Source organism: Martes martes (assembly GCF_963455335.1).
Source record: "Martes martes genome assembly, chromosome: 9".
NCBI lineage: Eukaryota > Metazoa > Chordata > Mammalia > Carnivora > Mustelidae > Martes > Martes martes.
This window is the reverse complement of record NC_137896.1, coordinates 132,387,999-132,406,564: the sequence shown is the minus strand read 5'-3', so window position 1 is coordinate 132,406,564 and position 18,566 is coordinate 132,387,999. Positions and strand designations below refer to the sequence as shown.

Genomic DNA, 18,566 nt, shown 5'->3' with positions numbered 1-18,566 from the left:
TCGCTGAGGGTTCTACGTTATATACCAGGAATCATTCTCTTTTGCATCTGGCTTCTTTCTTCTAACGTGACGTTTTGAAGATTCATTCATGTCGTTGCAGGCAGAGCGTTCATTTCCGGGCCATGAAGTGTCCCATTATGAGATTTGTCAAAATCTACCGATCATTAATGGCGTTTGGGTAGTTTCCAGCTTGGGGCTTTTACAAATAGTGTTGTTAAGAACTTTCTAGTGCGTGTCTCTCCGCGGACATCCTGCACATTTCTTTGGGGCTTTGTAGCTAGGGGTAGAACTGCTTTGCCACAGAATGTACACATGATCAGCTTTTTTTTTTTTTTTTAATTTTTATTTATTTGAACAGAGAGAGAGAGGTCACAAGGAGGCAGAGAGGCAGGCAGAGAGAAAGTGGGAAGCAGGCTCCCTGCCAAGCAGAGAGCCCGATGCGGGGCTCGATCCCAGGACCCTGAGATCATGACCTGAGCCGAAGGCAGAGGCTTAACCCACTGAGCCACCCCGGTGCCCCCATGATCAGTTTTAATACGGCCAAACAGGTAGCCAAAATGTGTGTCTTCAGGCCCAATTTTAATAGGGTCCTACCATATGAGAAGTGTTAGTTTTTCCGAGACTCCATAAGCCATATAAGGAAAAAAAAAGTCTTACTTGAGGTACTTGATAACTCTCTATTTTATACTGTATTTTTGTATACCTTATCTCCCTTTCTAGGTTATAAACTCCTTGAAGGCATTTTTGTTTTTTGTTTTTTGGTTTTTTTAGAGTATGTATTTTTGGTTTTCATTTTTTTATTTTTTTATAAACATATAATGTATTTTTATCCCCAGGGGTACAGGTCTGTGAATCGCCAGGTTGACACATGAAGGCATTGTTTTATTCATCTTTACATTTCCCAAAGTCGTTTGTATTGAGTGATTCTAAATTTAATATTTTTATGTGAATGGATGAGGAAATAAGGAAAAATTTTATGTAGTATTAATTTCTTTTTTTTTTAAAGATTTTATTTATTTATTTGACAGAGAGATCACAAGTAGGCAGAGAGGCAGGCAGAGAGAGAGAGGGAAGCAGGCTCCCTACTGAGCAGAGAGCCCAATGGGGGACTCGATCCCAGGACCCTGGGATCATGACCTGAGCCGAAGACAGAGGCTTTAACCCACTGAGCCACCCAGGCGCCCTGTAGTATTAATTTCAAGGATGTTTATGAATTGCAAAACTAAAAATAGCATACCAAATAAACTACAGGGGTGATCTTTAAGTGAACAGAATAAATGTATTCATAGTAGCTAATAGATTTTCCTGGATTCTATAAAATTTTATATGTGGTTATATGGGAGAATATGAAGTTGAATTGTGTATTTTCAACTATCAGACTTAAATCCGGTGTTAGCTCCCACATAGAAGCTTGTGAATATTGTGAAACAGAGAGCTAAGTTTGTTAGACATGAACTTGAAAGTGAATGAGACAGATGTGGTGAAGGAGTGTGAGAGGGAGGTCGTGCAGTAGAGCACTCGTGAGGGCTCTGGAACTTCAGTTTAGGTCACAGCTTTGTCCCTTCCCCTGGTTCTTCTGTGACTGGCAAGAAGTAATGATTTCCCTCTCTCATGGGGAAGGCCAGTGAGAGTTTTATGAGCCAAATGGAATTTTAGTGGCTTTTTAATTCAGCGTTACTACTGTTTAAAACTGCTAAGTTAGGATATTAGGGATTTATGGGTGGTTTCCCCGTAATGCTTTTCTCCACATTTCAAGTTTCATTTAGCAAATACGTATTACTTTTAAAATTAGAAAATATTTTTAAAAATAATTTATGTTGCAAAAGTTGCTACCTTGATTATTTTTTATTTCAGTCTTGGCCTACCTATGAGGATATCTATAAAAAAATGATCGAAATTGCCAAATTCTTAGATTTGCCACGTTTTCCAGATGTAACTGAAGACTGCTATCTTCACCCAGATATCTTGTGTATGAAATACTTGATGGAAGTCAATCTCCCTGGTAAGTGTAGTGTATGTGGTAAGGAAGCCTTTACAGACTTATAAAATGACAATGAACAAAATGGAGAATTCCTCTCAGATCACGGACAGTTAGAGCCTCCTGACAGGGTCTGTTTTAACATGAAGCTTAATTTCAGAATCCTTTCTTAAAATATTTCAGGCTATCTGGAAAGGTTAAAAGGACCTTGTTTAGAAATAAAGAATCCGGTTTTGATGTGAGGGATACGCTTGGTTTTTACAGTAAGTTTGCTGAGTGCAATGAAAGTAACAAATGTTCCAGTATGTGTTCTTAACGAGCTGGATGCCCCCCTTCTGAAAAGAAGGCAGTGCTTCGTCATTTGCAGGATCATAGTGAACTCTTTAAGGCGATGAAGCACGGAATGTGGAGAGAGCCTCACTAGACCTTGTTCACAATATACCAAGATGCAGGTCACCCAGTGGAATCTGCCAATGGAACCCAGTCCTGAATTTCTTGCAAAACTAGAAATGTGAGAAATTCAGGACTTATATTCTAAAGAGAAAATGCAGACATGGTGTGGTTAGCCTATTGCTTAAGCAGTATAAAACATGCAGTTGGATATATTTTTAATAGGGAAGGAAAATGCATATGTTAATGAAGAAAGCGATATACAAAACTGTGTTTGTTGGGGCGTCTGGGTGGCTCAGTGGGTTAAAGCCTCTGCCTTCGGCTCAGGTCATGATCTCAGGGTCCTGGGATCGAGCCCCGCATCGGGTTCTCTGCTTGGCAGGGAGTCTGCTTCCCTTCCTCTCTCTCTGCCTGCCTCTCTGCCTCCTTGTGATCTGTGTCTGTAAAATGAATAAATAAAATCTTAAAACAAAACAAAACTGTTTGTAGGTATGGTATAACTCCAATGATAAAAATAAGTATAAATATGTGGTAGTGTGTGTATATATTACATACACACACAAATGTAATGGTAGGTAATAGAAGGACCACAAGGGATTACCAGGATGTAACTGACGGGCTGGCTCATGGCAAGTGTCTGGTTCCTGTACTTGCCGTTGGATGGAGAGGGGGAGAGGAGTCCACAGGACATGGTGACTGAAAGCATGCAGGAAATGTTACTTAATTCAATACAGTTGATTGTGCTCTTATAAATACTAGCTGTTCACTTAAAAATAGAATATTGTACATCTTGGGTACTTAGATTAGTGAGTAAAGAAATTTGCTTAGTAATTGAGAGTTTTTGAAGTATATTCACTTATTTAATCTCAGTTTATCCTCCCACAGCTCAATTTACAATTGAAGAAACTGAGGTTAAGTGACTAAGGCAGAGTCACAAAGCTAATGATTGGAAAACCTAAATATATAGGCCCTGGCTAGGCTTTCTGGTGCCAAGTGCCACATTATTGAGCTTTGAATAATAGAGGCTAAGCCGACCGTATGATTTCCTTGGGAAAGCAGTGCCTCAAGTTTAATGTGCGTGGAGGCTCCTAGGGTGCCAGCCAGCGGGTTAGTGTGCATTCCTAGAGAAGCTCTTGGTCTTACAGGGGATTTTGTTTCAGGCAAGTGCAAATTGCTGTAGAATACAGACAAGGGAGGTGTGGGAAATGGTAGAAAACGAGCGTGTGGCTGTGTGTTAGGTACCAGAATATGTCCCATACGTAGTAGATGTTTTGGGAAGTCCAAATAGGAAAAGGCCTTGCCAGGATTCTACCATTTGTGTTTCTATACAGATACCATTTTTTGGTTTATTTTATTCACAAAATGTGTTCCCTCAGTTCTAGCATTATACCGTGTTTTAGGATAATAAAGCTTATCTTACAGAGGTACACATTGGTATGGTCTAGTTAGGCAAAGAATTAATTCACATTTTACTCTTGTTCTTCAACAGATGAAATGAATGATTTAACCTGCCAAGTGGTAAAAATGACCGGAATAGGAGAAGTGGATTTTCTGACGTTTGATCCTATAGCTAAAATGGCAAAAACTGTTAAATACGACGTACAGGCTGTCGCTGTCATTGTCGTAGTGTTGAAACTGCTCTTTTTATTGGATGACAATTTAGAATGGTGAGTGTATGTCAGTTTTATGAGGGAAAAATTATACTGTTTTTACCTAATTAGTCGGAATACAGGAATCCTTATATTATCTCAAGAGAAAATAGAGCCTCTCAGTTGCAGAACACTGAGCAGTACCAACAATTACTTCCTACGTGAATTTTGACTCAGCTAGTTGTCAGAGAGTTAATTCTACCTTAGTAAGTTGTTTGTCTCATGTTGGGTTCCTGTTTTTTAAGCAGATACATGTGTTCTCGTTGCTTCGCTGATTCCCGACATTAAATCATACAGAAATTCTAAAGAATCTTGTAGCAGTTTATCTGTATGTCTTTAGGCTCCTGGCGCTATGCGACTTCAAAGATTATTATTTATTATATATGTCATTCCTCCCAAACGCCAATCAACAATGGCAGTGTGTAGAGTGATTGCTTCTCCCTTAAAAGTTAGCATAGGTTTCAAGTGCTAGTCTATATTTTTCTTTCAGAAGAACTCAAAATTTCACTGTCTTCAAATAAGTGACTTCCAAATAAATTGACGTGCTTTATGGTTTTTCCAGGACTTTGTCTAATATTGCCGAGAAATATAATGAAAAGAACAAAGAAGGTACTTAATTTTTTGTCATTCAAATTCAGAGTGATTGTAAGTGATGGATTAGAAGATACAGTAAATGTAAGGAAGACTTGGAAAAATACACAAGGACACATAGACAAACACGTGTATGCAAATTGTGCCTAATACCAGTTATTTCTTTATATAATTATCTAATTATACATCTAGGCTGCTAAACTTCAGTGATTCCCTGCGATGTGTAAAGACCAGCCTGCTTTTTGATTCCTGGCTTCTCCTCCCTAGCCGTGCTAGACCAAGAATGTCCTGGCAGTTCCCTGACTGTACCATCTGTTGTGATGCCTCAGCCTTTGCTCATGCTGGTTCCTCTACCTGAAATTTTTCCTTCTTACCCCCCAGCTCCCCCAATCCCTGACAGATCAGCCTTTATTCTTCAAGATTCTACCTGCTCTTCACACCCACTCGCGACCTTACCACTTCCCAGATCAGAACTAATCATTCCTGCCACAGCTGCTCCTAGCCAAACATCTGTTAGAGGTTAGCACACTGAATCAGAACTGGTGCACTAAATATGTCTATCCTGGTTCACTTGCCAGTGTCTGTAGAGTGCTGAGAACAGCTGACATAGAGTAAGGCCCAACATAAATGGTAGAAGGATAGGTAGATTATAGCTTCTAGAGGCAGGGACCATATCTTTCTTTCTTTTTTAATGTTTTAATGGATCTTTAGTGCCTAACATAGTGTCTGGCCCAAGAGCAATTCAGTGAAGTTGGGTAGGTGTATGAATTCTTAAATACAATTCTAGTTTCTTAGTTCCCTCATTAGGATTTATAGTCATTGTGTTTTTTATCAGCTTTATTGAGGTATAATTGACATACAAAAATTGTAAGCGATTTAAAGTGCATCTTGTGATGATTTGTACTATGTGCTATGAAAGGATTCTCTCATCTGGTTATATATTCATCACCTCACATTTTGATCTTGTGTGTGTGTGTGTGTCTGTGAGTGTGTGTGTGAACATTTAAGTCCTATTCCCTTAGTAAATTTCCTTGATATAATACACTGTGATCCACTACAGTCACCATGTTTTACATTAGATTCTCAGACTTACTTATCTTAGAGCCAAAACTTTGTACCCTTTTACCAACCTCTCCCTATCTCCCACTCCCCCAGCCCCTGGGAGCTACTTTCTACTCTGTTAGAGTAGAAACTACTGTTTCTAAGAGTTTTACTTTTTTTTTTTTTTTCAACATTTCACATATATGTTCATGGGTTTTAGGAGCTTGGATTTAGTGTAGAAATCAATTTGTGAGTTCTTTCCAGAATACATGCTAAATACTTCTTTCTACACATCGCTTTATGTCAGCTTCTACTCAGAGTGAAAGGTTGACCAAGGTGTCTTCCAATGTCCCTTGTCATACTCCCCATGTCTATAAATAAATAAATAAATAAATAAATGGTTTTAGTACGATCTAGTTAGGGCCACAGTATAGATAGGAACTCCATGATGGACTGCTCAAGAGTCATGTTAAGGTATGGAGACAGTGACTCCATAATTCCCATAAAGCTGACTCCATAATGTTTAGTTATACCAAAGAATGAAGACTCCAGTGAATAATGTATATGGTTATAATGTGACTTATTTGGGTACTAATCATGGATTTCATTTCTTTCAGATAAGCCATGGTTTGATTTCAGAAAATGGTACCGAGTTATGAAGAAATCTGTTGATGAGAAAAAACAAAAGTGGGAAGAAGCCAGGGCAAAGTATGTTGTCTCCTCTGGTTTTAAGTTTACCTGCTTGATTTCCAAGTCTGTTACCTTATATTTAAATGCTAAAGTTTCAGCAGCTAGACTACTTAGCATTATGACATTTTTTCTGGAAATATTAGCCCCTGTGTTCTAATCTACTTTTTTTTTTTTGGTGTTACTATTAGACTCTATATTTTATTTGGATTTCATCAGTGTTTCCATTAGTGACCTCTTTCCAATCCAGGATCCAATCCAGAGTACCATATTGTACTTAGTTATTAATTTTTTATAATTTGCATGAGTCATACCTACATTTCTAATATGCTTCCTTCTTTTCTCAAAGTTGATCATTTCCCGTCTGCTTTCCAATATTACAAAGATTATAATTATCAGCCTGTGATGTACATAATTGGAATATTCCCCCAAATAAAAATCCCTACAAAAATCAAAATGGAGGAAAACACAAAAAGAGGATTTTTAATTCAGTCAGTCTCATCATTTGACTTTGAATTCTCGTTCTGATGTAGGTTCATTGTGATAGAGTGGAAGGAGCAAAGCTGTAGAGACAGACCATTCTGGGTTTGAATCCTGATTCCAGTACAGACTAGCTGTGTAACCCTGGGCAAGTTACTTGATTTCTTAGCCTCAGAGCACTGAAATTTAGTTTGCTTATAAATTTTCATAGATACTATATCTTACATAATATAGAGTATATTTCTATTGATCTCTGATTTGAACAGTTTGGTAACTGTTTTTAGAACTTTGAGTCTTTACAAGACTTTGAAGAAAAAGTTAACATCTCTGTATTTTATGTAAATTTATATTAATACTCAATTGATCAACTAATTTTATATACTTTGAGAAAAATCAAGGCTCCTAGAATTAGTTAAACTAATTCGCTCAGCTCCAGGTTCCTCGTCAATGAAATAGGGATAATGCCTGCTTTGTGCCCTAAGAACTAAATTTTAGTTTTCACAGGTAGAACTGCATTGTTTTTCCTCTACATTTAAGAGAGCTTTTAAGTAGAGAAACAGACTTACAGGGATAAATAAAGCACTGTGGGGAAGAGGATCCTTGCCAAAAAGGGGAGAGGGGTAGTCGTTTCTCACTGTTCTGGTTTGATACATAACGATGAAAGAAAAGAGGTGGGGTGCGAACTTACTCTGACAGCCTGTGGGTGCCCAGGAAACTGGGTCCTTCCTCCTTCTTTGTCAGAGAAGGAATGTCTCTTTGGTCTTTGGATCTCAGTGGTTACAAGAGTAACAGGAAGAACGGAAGCTCATTCTGTCGCCTTCGGTCATCTCGGGAGTACCAGCCACGAGGCCTGCCTTTTTGTGGTGCCAGCAGGGGCTGGCCTGGCTGACGCCGAGAGGCCAGGTATTCAGTGACCCTTCCTCTCAGGCATTTCCGCGGTAACTAGGAATTCACTAGCACAAGCCAAGCACCAGCTTACACCGCAGACGTGGCTGTTGGAGCCCAGATTGATATTTTAGCATGTAGTTACACATCTTAGGCTTACTGACTTTTAGGTACATTAGGGGAGAGTTTAATGACCAAAGAGAGTATATCTGTTTCCAAAATGGCGTCTTCCGGGGAGAGACCAGGGCTCAGGGAAGAGATTGTCCAGGGGATACACCGCCAAGATCCTTCTGTGTGGAGTAGGTGATTTGAACTAAGTGAAATCCCACATGTAAATCACTACTGACTAGTGCTTAGGCACAGAGACCTTGTGTGTGTGGTCTGTTACCTGCCTGTTTCACCCTACTCCACCCCCACTGTTGACATTAATTGGTAATTTTTTCTCCTGTTACTCTGAACATCACCTTCCATGTTGTTAGATGAAAGTTATTAAAGCATTTTCCGTAGCTAAGTGTGGGTCCCTATGTGGGAGATTATGAAAACATCAGTAAACAGTAGTTGGCAACCTAATAACCGCTTAAGAGGTTGCTTTGATGACTTCCAGTTGTCATGGAAGATGTTGGGAGGAACATGGAAGAAAACTTAACAGCATGGGCAGAAAATCTTTTTAGCCTTTTGGGTTAGGGAAAATCTTATAGATATGATACCAAAAGTATGATCTATAAAAGAAAAAAAGTATAAATTGGACTTCATCAGAAGAAAGAATAGCTGCTCTTCAGAAGACACTGTTAAGAGAATGAGAAGCCGTTCGATGGGAGAAAATACGTGCACATCCCGTATCTGATAAAAGATTTGTGTTCAGAATAGAGAATTCTCATACAGTAAAAACACAAAAACCCAGTTTTTTAAATGGACAAAAGATTTGAGCAAAAGAAGATTGTGAAATGATGCTCAACATCATTAATTAATAGGGAAATGCGAATTAAGACCACAGTAAGGTGTCATTACACACCAGTTAGAATGGTCAAAAACAAAGTGAAATGAGCAAAAAAAAACTGACCGTACCTAATGTGGGGATTTAAAATGGTGCAGCCATTTTGGAAGTTTGACAGTGTCTCATAAAGTTGGATAAACATTTATTACAATACCTATAGTTCACTCTCTTTACCCAAGTGAAATGACAGCTCCACGTAAAAATCTCTATTCGAATGTTCGTGGTGGCTTCATTCGCAGTGGTCAAAAAGTAGCATCAACCCAAACGCCCTTCAGCTGGTGGATGGATAAACCAAGCAGAGTTTATCTGTACAATGAAATATTGTTCAGCAATGAAAGGAACAAACTTCTGACACATCCAACAATATGAATGACTTAAAAGCATTATGCTGAAAGAAAGTCTCAAAAGGTTACCTATGGTATGACTCCCTTTATGTGACTTTCTGGGAAAGGCTATAAATTGCAGGGATGGAAAAACATAACAGTAGTTGCCTAAGGCCAGGGATCTGGGAGCTTGGAGAGGGATTGACTGTTAAGAGGCGTGAGAGAGGGGAGCCTGGATGTCTCAGTGGGTTAAAGCCTCTGCCTTCGGCTCGGGTCATGATCCCAGGGTCCTGGGATCGAGCCCCGCATCGGCCTCTCTGCTCTGCAGGGAGCCTGCTTCCTCCTCTCTCTCTACCTGCCTCTCTGCCTATTTGTGATGTCTGTCAAATAAATAAATAAAATCTTAAAAAAAAAAAAAAAAAAGAGGCGTGAGAGACTTTCGGATTGATGGGCCTGCTCTGCACGTTCACCGTGGTGGTCATCACAGGACTGTTGTTTTCCAGAGCCAGCAGAGCCGCACACTGAACATAATGGGTTCGTATGTACATTATACCTGAATTTTTAATAGTTGGGAAACAAAATCCTATGGGAAAACTGGAGAGAAGGATGCAGAATTCCTGCAGAAAACATTAGGACTTTGTGACGTGTCTCTGTTTTTCATAGCTTTTGGGGAAGAGGTAAGCAAAATAAAGTACATTTTTAAAGAAGGAGTATCTGTACAGAAGGTTATTCTAGATCACTTTTCCCATTTTCTGGGCATATGGCCCCAAGGAAGTAATGCCCTAGTTGCCACCAGTATAGGCATTATAAATGCATGAGAAAATCTGTCTAGGTTAGGTATTTGCAAGAGATTTTTAATAGTGGGTTTATCCACCGATTGGGATTAGACTATTCAGGAAACTTCTTTATTATTTTTTTACCTTGAGTATATCGTTACATTTATTATTTAAGAAAACAAATTAAAAAAGATATTTGAAAGAATCACAAACCTCCTTTACCATAGGGTCCGGTGACAAGTTCTCTGATATATTTTAAACGTGTATGTTCATTAAGATTTAGTTCACACATAATTGTCAGGAGAACTGTCATTATGAACATCGATCACATCTTTATATCAGAAGACTGGTACCTACTGTTCACTTCGTATCCGTTACCAGACGTACCTCTGGTTTAATCCTCAGCAGAAGGGGAGCTGGGCAGCTGGGCAGGGGCAAGGAGGAACAGTTGTTTCTTAGGTGGTGGATTCCCTTTCTGAGAACAGACAGCGAGAGAATTTTACAGTGAGAGAAACCATTTCTACATTTTTGTATATCTTCTTCAGGACCTTATGACATCTGGGAGGCTTTGGGGATGAGCACATCATTCTGTTGGCCTGCCGTCCCCTTCAGAGCTCCTTGCTTGCATCTGTGACGTAAGACCTGTCAGTGGGTCGTTCTAAGGCTGAGCCCTTACGCAGAGTATTAGGAATTTCAGATGTTGCTTCAGAGAAACGTCTCTGAAATGTGTTTAGGTCCATTTCTTCTCCATCCTGCTCCAAATGTTTTTCTGCATCATACAGGTACGTGTGGAAAAGCGAAAAGCCACTCTACCACTCATCCATTGACAGAGCAGTGGCATATAAAAGAAGAGGTGAGTTGCGTTTTCTCTTAAGGCCATTTAGCTACTGTTGTAGAAAAGCTAAATATCTTGACTTCCTGAAAAGTGAGTGCCTCGGGGCACTTGACCGGCTCAGTCTAGCGAGCCTGCGACTCTGGATCTCAGGGTTGTGTTTCGAGCCCCATGGCAGGTGCAGAGATTACTTAAATAAATAAATTTAAAAGTGTCTAAGGGATTATTTTACTTCTTGAACGAGTGTTCCAGTGTCCATCCAAAGAAACAGTCCTCCTCCATAAGAGACCTCCAGAGGAATGTTTCAGGAACATTGTGCTCTTTAGAACAGAACTTAAGTTCCCACCAAAATCTGAAATCATCCTGTATTTCTGTGACTTTCAGAACTCTTTCTGTGGAGAATTGCCTGTAAGGTGTCTTGTTCATTTTTTTTTTTAATTGTAAAAATACGTAAGATTTACCATTTAACCTTTTTTTCCCTTTGCTGATTTTATTTTTTTAATTTAATTTAATTTTTTTCGGTGGTCCACGATTCATTGTTTATGCACCACAGCCAGTGCTCCATGCAATCCATGTCCTCCTTAGTACCCACCACTTTAACCTTTTTGAAGTAGTTCCCCAATTCTCCTCAACTGCTTTCATCTCCCCAGTTGTTACCCTCTTCCATTATCGTGGTGCATTTGTCCAACTAAGAAACCAACGAAGTACATTGCTAACAAGTAAACTCATCTGTGGTTTAACTTTAGTTTTTATTCCTTTCCTTTTTCCTTCCGTTTCCAGAAATGGTGGTGAGTCTACAAAAACAATTCAGCGCACTGACTGATTCAGCACCAACTGTTGAAAAAAAAGGTCCTTCAAGTTTTCAGTTCAGCTGGACTGAAGGAGACTCTGCTGGAACCTGTTTCCATGGCCACAGCCTCCAGGGGTTCCTGAAGAAGAAAGGCCAGTCACTGACAACCAAGAATTCACTCTATTGGCTTAGTACCCAGAAATTCTGTAGAAGGTATGTGATGCTTTCAGAAATACGGGATAAAAAACATCATGAAATCTCTAGTTTGGCATGAAGTAGTATTCTTTCCTCATTTGAAAAAGTCACATAAAATTACAGTTGACTGTATAAGGACCGGATAGGTTATTTGTTAGAATTAGAAGACATTGGGCTTACAATCAAGAAAATTGGAATTATACGTTGCGTCTTGTTCAAGAGTTTTAGGGATGGAAGTGTTTTGCTGACCTTACTGTGGTAATCACTACACGACACACGTCGCACACTTTAAACCTAACAGAAGCTATGTCCATAGTATCCCGATAAGGCTGAAAAAGGGTTTAGACTTTAAGGACTTTTTTCATCGTGCCTTTTTAATTTTTTTTAAAAGATTTTATTTATTTATTTGACAGAGAGAGATCACAAGTAGGCAGAGAGGCAGGCAGAGAGAGGAAGGGAAGCAGGCTCCCTGCTGAGCGGAGAGCCCGATGCGGGACTCGATCCCAGGACCCTGAGATCATGACCTGAGCCGAAGGCAGAGGCTTTAACCCACTGAGCCACCCAGGCGCCCCATGTGCCTTTTTAATTTTATACTAATTTCATTGTATACTAACTCAGTTTTTGTCCCAGAACCTGTTCACAGGCCATGTCCCATAGTGAGGAGCCCGGGCCGTGAACCAGGCGTTTGTCTGCCCTGCTGCTTGCACCTTGTGGGCAAGTCATTTACCGTCTCTGCAGCTCCATTGTCCCCTTACAAAGCAGCGTGCAAATGAGCTTGGGGCAGCTCGTAGCTTTAGGTTTTCCCCATGGCACAGACGCGTGTCCTACTGGTCTTTCTCCTCTTCTCAGAACCTCCGGAGGCTCCCGCCTCACACAGAGTAGAGTTAAAAGACCCTAAAGAGCCTACAGGCCCCTGCGGTTCTCTGACCTTCCCTGCTCGCCGCCTCCGCTCCACGTTCCGCCCCGTTCACGCGGCCTCCTTCGCTGTTCCTTGAACTTGCCAAGCACACTCCCCGCATGGGCCTTGGCACCTGTTGTGCCTCCGGCACCGTCCTGTCCTGTCCGGAATAGCAGTCGCTCCCCCTCCCCCTCACACACACACCTCGCCACTCTCTATCCGCACCCCGCCCCCCGCCTCTGTTTTATTTCTTACGGCTCTTGTCAGTGTCCAATAGATTATTATATATTTGTTTTGCTTATTCGCCTGCCCCTCCACACACACACTAGAATAGAATAGAAGGTCCCTGAATGTCGGGATGGACTGTCTTAATGAGAAATCCCAGAGGCTCGAACAGGGCCTAGCACGTAGTAGGTGCTCACTAGTTAACGTGTTGAATGAATGCATGAGAAATAGAGAATGAGGATTCAGTGAGATTTTGGTGTCTGTCACATAGTAAATCTCAGTACATGATAACTGCGATCATTACTTAGACTAAAACTGATTTTCTGTTGAAGACTCTCTTCCTCAGTATCAAAGCTAAGTAGAATCTAGAAAATACAATAGGAGAGAACAAAATGAAGGTATCGGTATGAAAATTTCCTACTCAACAAAAGTTTAGCTGCGTCTAAGAACGACTACAGAGTGGCACGGTCCCAGAAGCAACAGGAAAGGCCAGAATCCAAACCCCAGGCTCCACTCCGTGTCTGAGCGGGGCACGCGTTCCTGTGCAGTGGTAGCGCAGTGGCTTTCCCCGATGTTAAGATTTGATCAAAAGGAAGAGAAATGGTGGTAGTCCTGGTCGGTGAGGGGCACCCGCATGAGACCAGTAAGCTGGGAGGTAGTGTCGTGGCGCCTTCTGTCTCTCACGCTTGTGGAATTGGTCCTCAGTTAGCTGGGGGAGCTCGTACCTTTATGCTTTTCCCGTGGGGCAATCAGTGGATTTCTAGATCTTTCTAAATCTTCACGGATATAATACAGTTGTAGTTACATAATACAGTTAGTCACAAATAGACCTTGTAGAGTGAGAGATGAAACAGCTGGGATTTTTTTTTCTCTGCATGAACTATAAGACTGAAAATTACAACCTGGAGACAAAGCCTCAGTGATACCATGACTTTATGCACCAAAATTCTGTCCACTTTGCCTATTTAGACCATAGCCTAGAACCACAGAGTGGGCCAAAAAGGCTTCCACCAACCAGTAAAAATGTCACAAAGTCCATGACTAGAGCTAATGCACTTTTCTCAGAAAGCCCCCGAGCCCCTCACTCAGAGCCGGTTCGCTCTGCCTTCAGGTGTGTTTCCGTCAGGCTGAGTTGTCTGATTTCCAAACTCCTAATCATCAAAAACAAGTCGGAGGGAGCCTGAGAGGTGCTCCGCTGATAGTCACCTCGACAGCAGACACAAGTGCGCTGCGAGCCGCAGCAGCCGCCGCAGACAGCAGCCCGCGAGTCACAGCAGCCTGCGGCTCAGTCACCACACCGGGCAGTCGCTCCACCTACCCAAGCCCGGGGGGGGGCCTCTGTTGTACCGCAGAGCGTGACCCAAAGTGCCGTGTGCGTTCTCTTTGGGTTTGTGTTTCCTAGCTGCATTTTCTAATATTTTTACAGTAAAACTGAACAACTTAGAATAATATAATTATACCTTGTATTTTTATACTAATTTCATTTCATCCTAATTTATACTATGCACTTATAATTTACGCTAGTAACATATAACTCGGTTTTCAGAGATGTCCATACAAAATAAATGCGGTGTTCTGATGCTTAAGAGAGCAGACCTCCAGCTGTGTAGAGAATTGTGTTACACAGAAGGACTCCCGTCTGAGGGTTCGAGAGATAAGCGTTGTACAGTAGAATACTTGCGAGAGCGCTCGGGCCGCGAGGACTAAGCAGAGAAAGGCCGTAAGACCACTTCAGACACGAGAGGTCGTTTATGCTTCTTACCTGAGACAGAAGGACAGTCTCCGTGAATGTAAATGCCTTCCCGAATGTTCCGCGCGCGTGTAGAAGTACGCGTCTGGAGGAGGCCGGTTACTGGCCGGTCTGAAGACCCGTCGCGGGCCCTGGCTCATCAAGCGTCTGTCCCCGGCCTCCCTGAGAGGGGCAGGTGGCTCGGCGCTCCTTCCCCAAGAAGAGGGACGGCCGAGGTGCTTCAGGTTGCCAGCCACAGGAAATGGAGAGGCTTTGGATGCCCCCTGCCCCCAAGCGCACACACATTTGTTTGGGTCCCACAAAAATTTGATTTGAATTTGAAAATTTTTATTTTAACTAATATTTTAAACTAGAGTTAAAAAAAACAAACAACCAGTCCTCAGATATGTATGTCATATGCCAAATTTGAACATCTCTCAGGCGCCAAAACGTGCACTTGTTTTGGCAGGCTCATTTAATGCTGCAGGTGTGCCGACTCGAGGACTGCTCTGCATAGGTCCGAACTTCTCACGAGGAAGTTCTCATAAGGAAATTCAGATGTACCTTACACCCTTCTTTTAAATATAAACCTGTGCTTATCCCTTCCCATAAAATTATTTGTATAAACATATTCTTACAGCATCCATTTGACACACTCGTTTCTTTCCCGGTCAGAGCTCAAGGAACATCTGTTGGCTCATATTCTACTTACAGCAAAATACTTGGCAATCACACATTATTGTATGTTCTGTTTGGTTTTGTGGCTTATAACTCTAGGATAGTTCCCTGAATCTGTGGTAAAGAATGTAATCCTTATAAAGTATTGTTAGTGATTCGACTTAAAAGTCCTTATGGGAGCAAATAATTTATATACCTTTTCTTATCTTTCTTGTGTAGAAAAAGAGCTTCCCTAAGTAAGAGAAATGATATTTTTTACCCTTTTTGTTAACAGTGGTTTGTCTGGAAGACTATCTCACAATAGCTGAAATTGAAAAGAAAATTACCACCTCTTGGTGGCAAGAGGCCACCAAGTTTGTGAGAATTCCTGTGAATGGCTTATACTTGATTTCTGTTAAACCAATCAGTGAGTAGCTGAGGCTTTTAAATGTCCTGTTAGTGAATATGGCAGGGTTTTGGCTTTATTACAGATTATTAAAGTAGCCTTAAGATTTTAAATGAAAACAGAAATCAATTTTAAAGGAGTATTGCGGAGGTGAACATTTTTGAGCCCTTACCATGTGCTGACCTTTGGGTTAAGTGCTTAATATATATTTTCATTCGATACTTTTGTTCACTCTTTGAGGTAGGCAGTGTTATTTTTTCCCATTTTGCGGGTTAGAGAGCCAAGGCTAGTTATCCATAGTCACAGCTGTGGGGACAGAGTTTTGTGGTGCACACATAAACTTTCTTTCAGGAGCTCAGGGCCATATGTTATATAAATCCAATATCTAAAATTTGTTTCCCTGTTTTTTTTGTTTGTGTTTTTTTTTTTTATATTTAGTGCTGACAATAATTTTTTGCTAAAGGTTAACTAGCACTCCCTGTTTTTTAAAGCCTTTTACCATGGAAAATTTCAAGTATATTTCAAAATTACAGAGAATAGGGCTGCCTGGGTGACTCAGTCGGTTAAGCAGCTGCCTTTGGCTCGGGTCATGATCCCAGGGTCCCGCATCGGGCTCCCTGCTCAGTGGAGAGCCTGCTTCTCCCTCTCCCTCTGCCTGCCACTCTGCGTACGTGTGCTCTCTAGCTTTCTCTCTCTCTGTCAAACAAATAAGTAAATAAATCTTAAAAAAAAAAAAAAAGAATAGTATAATGAACCCCCCTGTACCTGCCGTTCAGCCTTAACAATTGTCAGCGTGACTAATCTTGGCTTCGCCTCTGCCGACTCACTCCTCCACCCCGCCCCCAGATTATTTGGAAGCATATCTCAGATGTCAATATTTTTAAAAGCAAAACCATAATAAACATTGATCAGACATTAAAAAGCTAATAGTAATTCCTTAATATTACCAAATATGCAGTCAGTGTTTAGATTTTCCCAATTGCTATGAAATTTTTAATATAACTCGATCCAAATAAGGCCCATACATTGCAAGTAGCTAAGATATCCCTTAAGTGTTTTGGTGGGTAAATTCCCCTTTAATGTCTTTTTTTCTTTCCCCTTGCAGGGAAAAAACTACTTGTTGAATAATCCAGGTCTTTTGTCCTATACAATTTCCCATAGTCTGCATTTCGCTGATGATGACCTATGACACCATTTAACATGTTCCTCTGTCCCCTGGATTGCCTGCACCTGGTCTAGTTAGAGATGGAGTGTTAGAGATTCGTAATTAGAGATTTGGTGGTAGTTGGAGACTTGACCTTCTACTTTTAAGATAAGTGGAACTGCTTTGTAAACTCTTCTTTCTGTGATAGGTACAAGATTGTAGGCTACATTATCAAGTCTGGTGTCTTATTTTGGGTGGGGATTAGGGATTATTTATTTTCTTTTGTTTTAAAACTGTGCCCAGAATCTCTGCTTGTGTGCTGTTGTTTGCTCTGGGCACGGTAAAAAGAAGCAGCACATCTGGAATGGAAGGACTTCTGGGCAAGGAGTCGTGAGCGCTTGCTCTAGACCGTCTGTTACCCTGGCCTGGTAGCTACCCGGGCATGGTGCTACCATGTTTTCCTCTGTAAAATTGTTTTGCCAAATTGTTCCACGTTTCCTTCCAACTCTGAGTACTGTTTTCAGCCTGACCGTATATATATGCCAATTGGGGGGATGTTTCAGGGACAGATGCATACATTTTAAATGGTCATTTAAAGATAACATCTTCCTTTATCTTCCCTTTCTAGCTATTGTAAACACGTGACAACCTATGAAGAATCAAATTTTTCGCTGAGTTATCAGTTCATAATAAATTTCTTCTCCTTCCTGCTGAGAATAAAGGCCTCTTCTCTCCATGAAGAAGTGAGCTTAATTGAAAAGAGACTTTTTAAAAGAAAATACAGTAAAACGAAAAAAAAATCAAGATCCAGGAAACGGAGAAAATACTGAGAAAAATGAAATAGAAACTTTCTTGGGAAAATATTTTATACTGACGATAAGGTAAACCTTAATATTCCAGAGAATTATGGGAAATAGAATTTTGTCATATATCTGCACATACATAGATTCATAGATATGTATCAAATCGCTTATAAAAATGTGTGTTGGAAAATAAGTGAATTGTGTTTGAATTTATTTTTTAAATTATGAATATTCTTTGAGAAGATTAAAACAATAAGTTTCATAAATGGTATCCAGAAATTTGAATTCTTTGTATTTTAAAGCCAAATTTGCTTTTTTTCTTGGGGGGGGGGCTAAATTTGCTTTTAAACTAGATCACGTCCTTACTCTTTATTCCCCAAAGGAAATCCCAGATGCATCAGAGATCTAAACATCACAATCTTTTACATATACATATATTGCTTAGAAGAAAACAAGTATGGCTGCTTTGATGATCTTGGAACAGGGAAGGACTTTCTAAGCATGCCCCAAAACCAGAGGCCAAAAGGGAAAAATTGGTAATGTGACTACAAAGTCACAGGCAAATAGTAGCATAGGACAGACAAAGGAATAATTTTTCAATGAATCAATAGCTCTTGCAAAGCAATAGGAAAAAGACAAACTGTGCAAGGACTCTGAAAAGATAGCTTTCTGGAAAAAAGAAGTACAAAGGTCAACCCAAAAAATGATACAAATTAAAATAGATTACTAAAGATATATAAAGGTTTATAATATCCGGTAAGGATATTAGAAAACCAGGCGTTCTTGTACAGTTTATTCATGCAACAAACACTGAGCAAGTGTGCTCCAGGCATATTCTAGGCACTGGAGACACCGCAGAAAACAAGGGCCCTGCCTTGGAGGATCTTCTCATTGGGTGGGGACCGAGAGTAAACAAATGGATGGGAGTTGGGCGAATGAGGTGCAAACAAAGAAAAAGCAAGGTGAGGGTGTCAGGTGGGCCTTTTTGGAAAGGTGATTGAGGAAGGACCTGGGAGGTGACCTTGAGCAGAGATCAAGTGGGTGGAGAAGCCCCGGGTGCTCTCCAGGGGAAGGTTATGCGGAGCAGAGGAAA

General features: G+C 40.6%; 1 protein-coding gene across 2 annotated transcripts in view; it reads left to right on the top strand.

Annotated features, from left to right (window-relative positions):
- Window positions 1–17,743, top strand: part of TAF1B (TATA-box binding protein associated factor, RNA polymerase I subunit B) — a 67,826-nt gene extending 50,083 nt beyond the window's left edge. The window contains exons 9-15 of one of the 2 annotated variants that reach the window (XM_080813835.1): window positions 1,855–2,002; window positions 3,858–4,035; window positions 4,580–4,626; window positions 6,267–6,357; window positions 10,577–10,647; window positions 11,407–11,629; window positions 17,299–17,743. In XM_080813835.1, coding sequence (XP_080669961.1) covers window positions 1,855–2,002; window positions 3,858–4,035; window positions 4,580–4,626; window positions 6,267–6,357; window positions 10,577–10,647; window positions 11,407–11,629; window positions 17,299–17,500 — 960 coding nt within the window. In that variant the 3' untranslated portion in view covers window positions 17,501–17,743. Of the gene's footprint in view, window positions 1–1,854; window positions 2,003–3,857; window positions 4,036–4,579; window positions 4,627–6,266; window positions 6,358–10,576; window positions 10,648–11,406; window positions 11,630–16,631 lie in introns of both variants that reach the window. The other variant, XM_080813836.1, reaches the window with a different exon arrangement.
- Window positions 17,744–18,566: the final 823 nt, after the last annotated feature.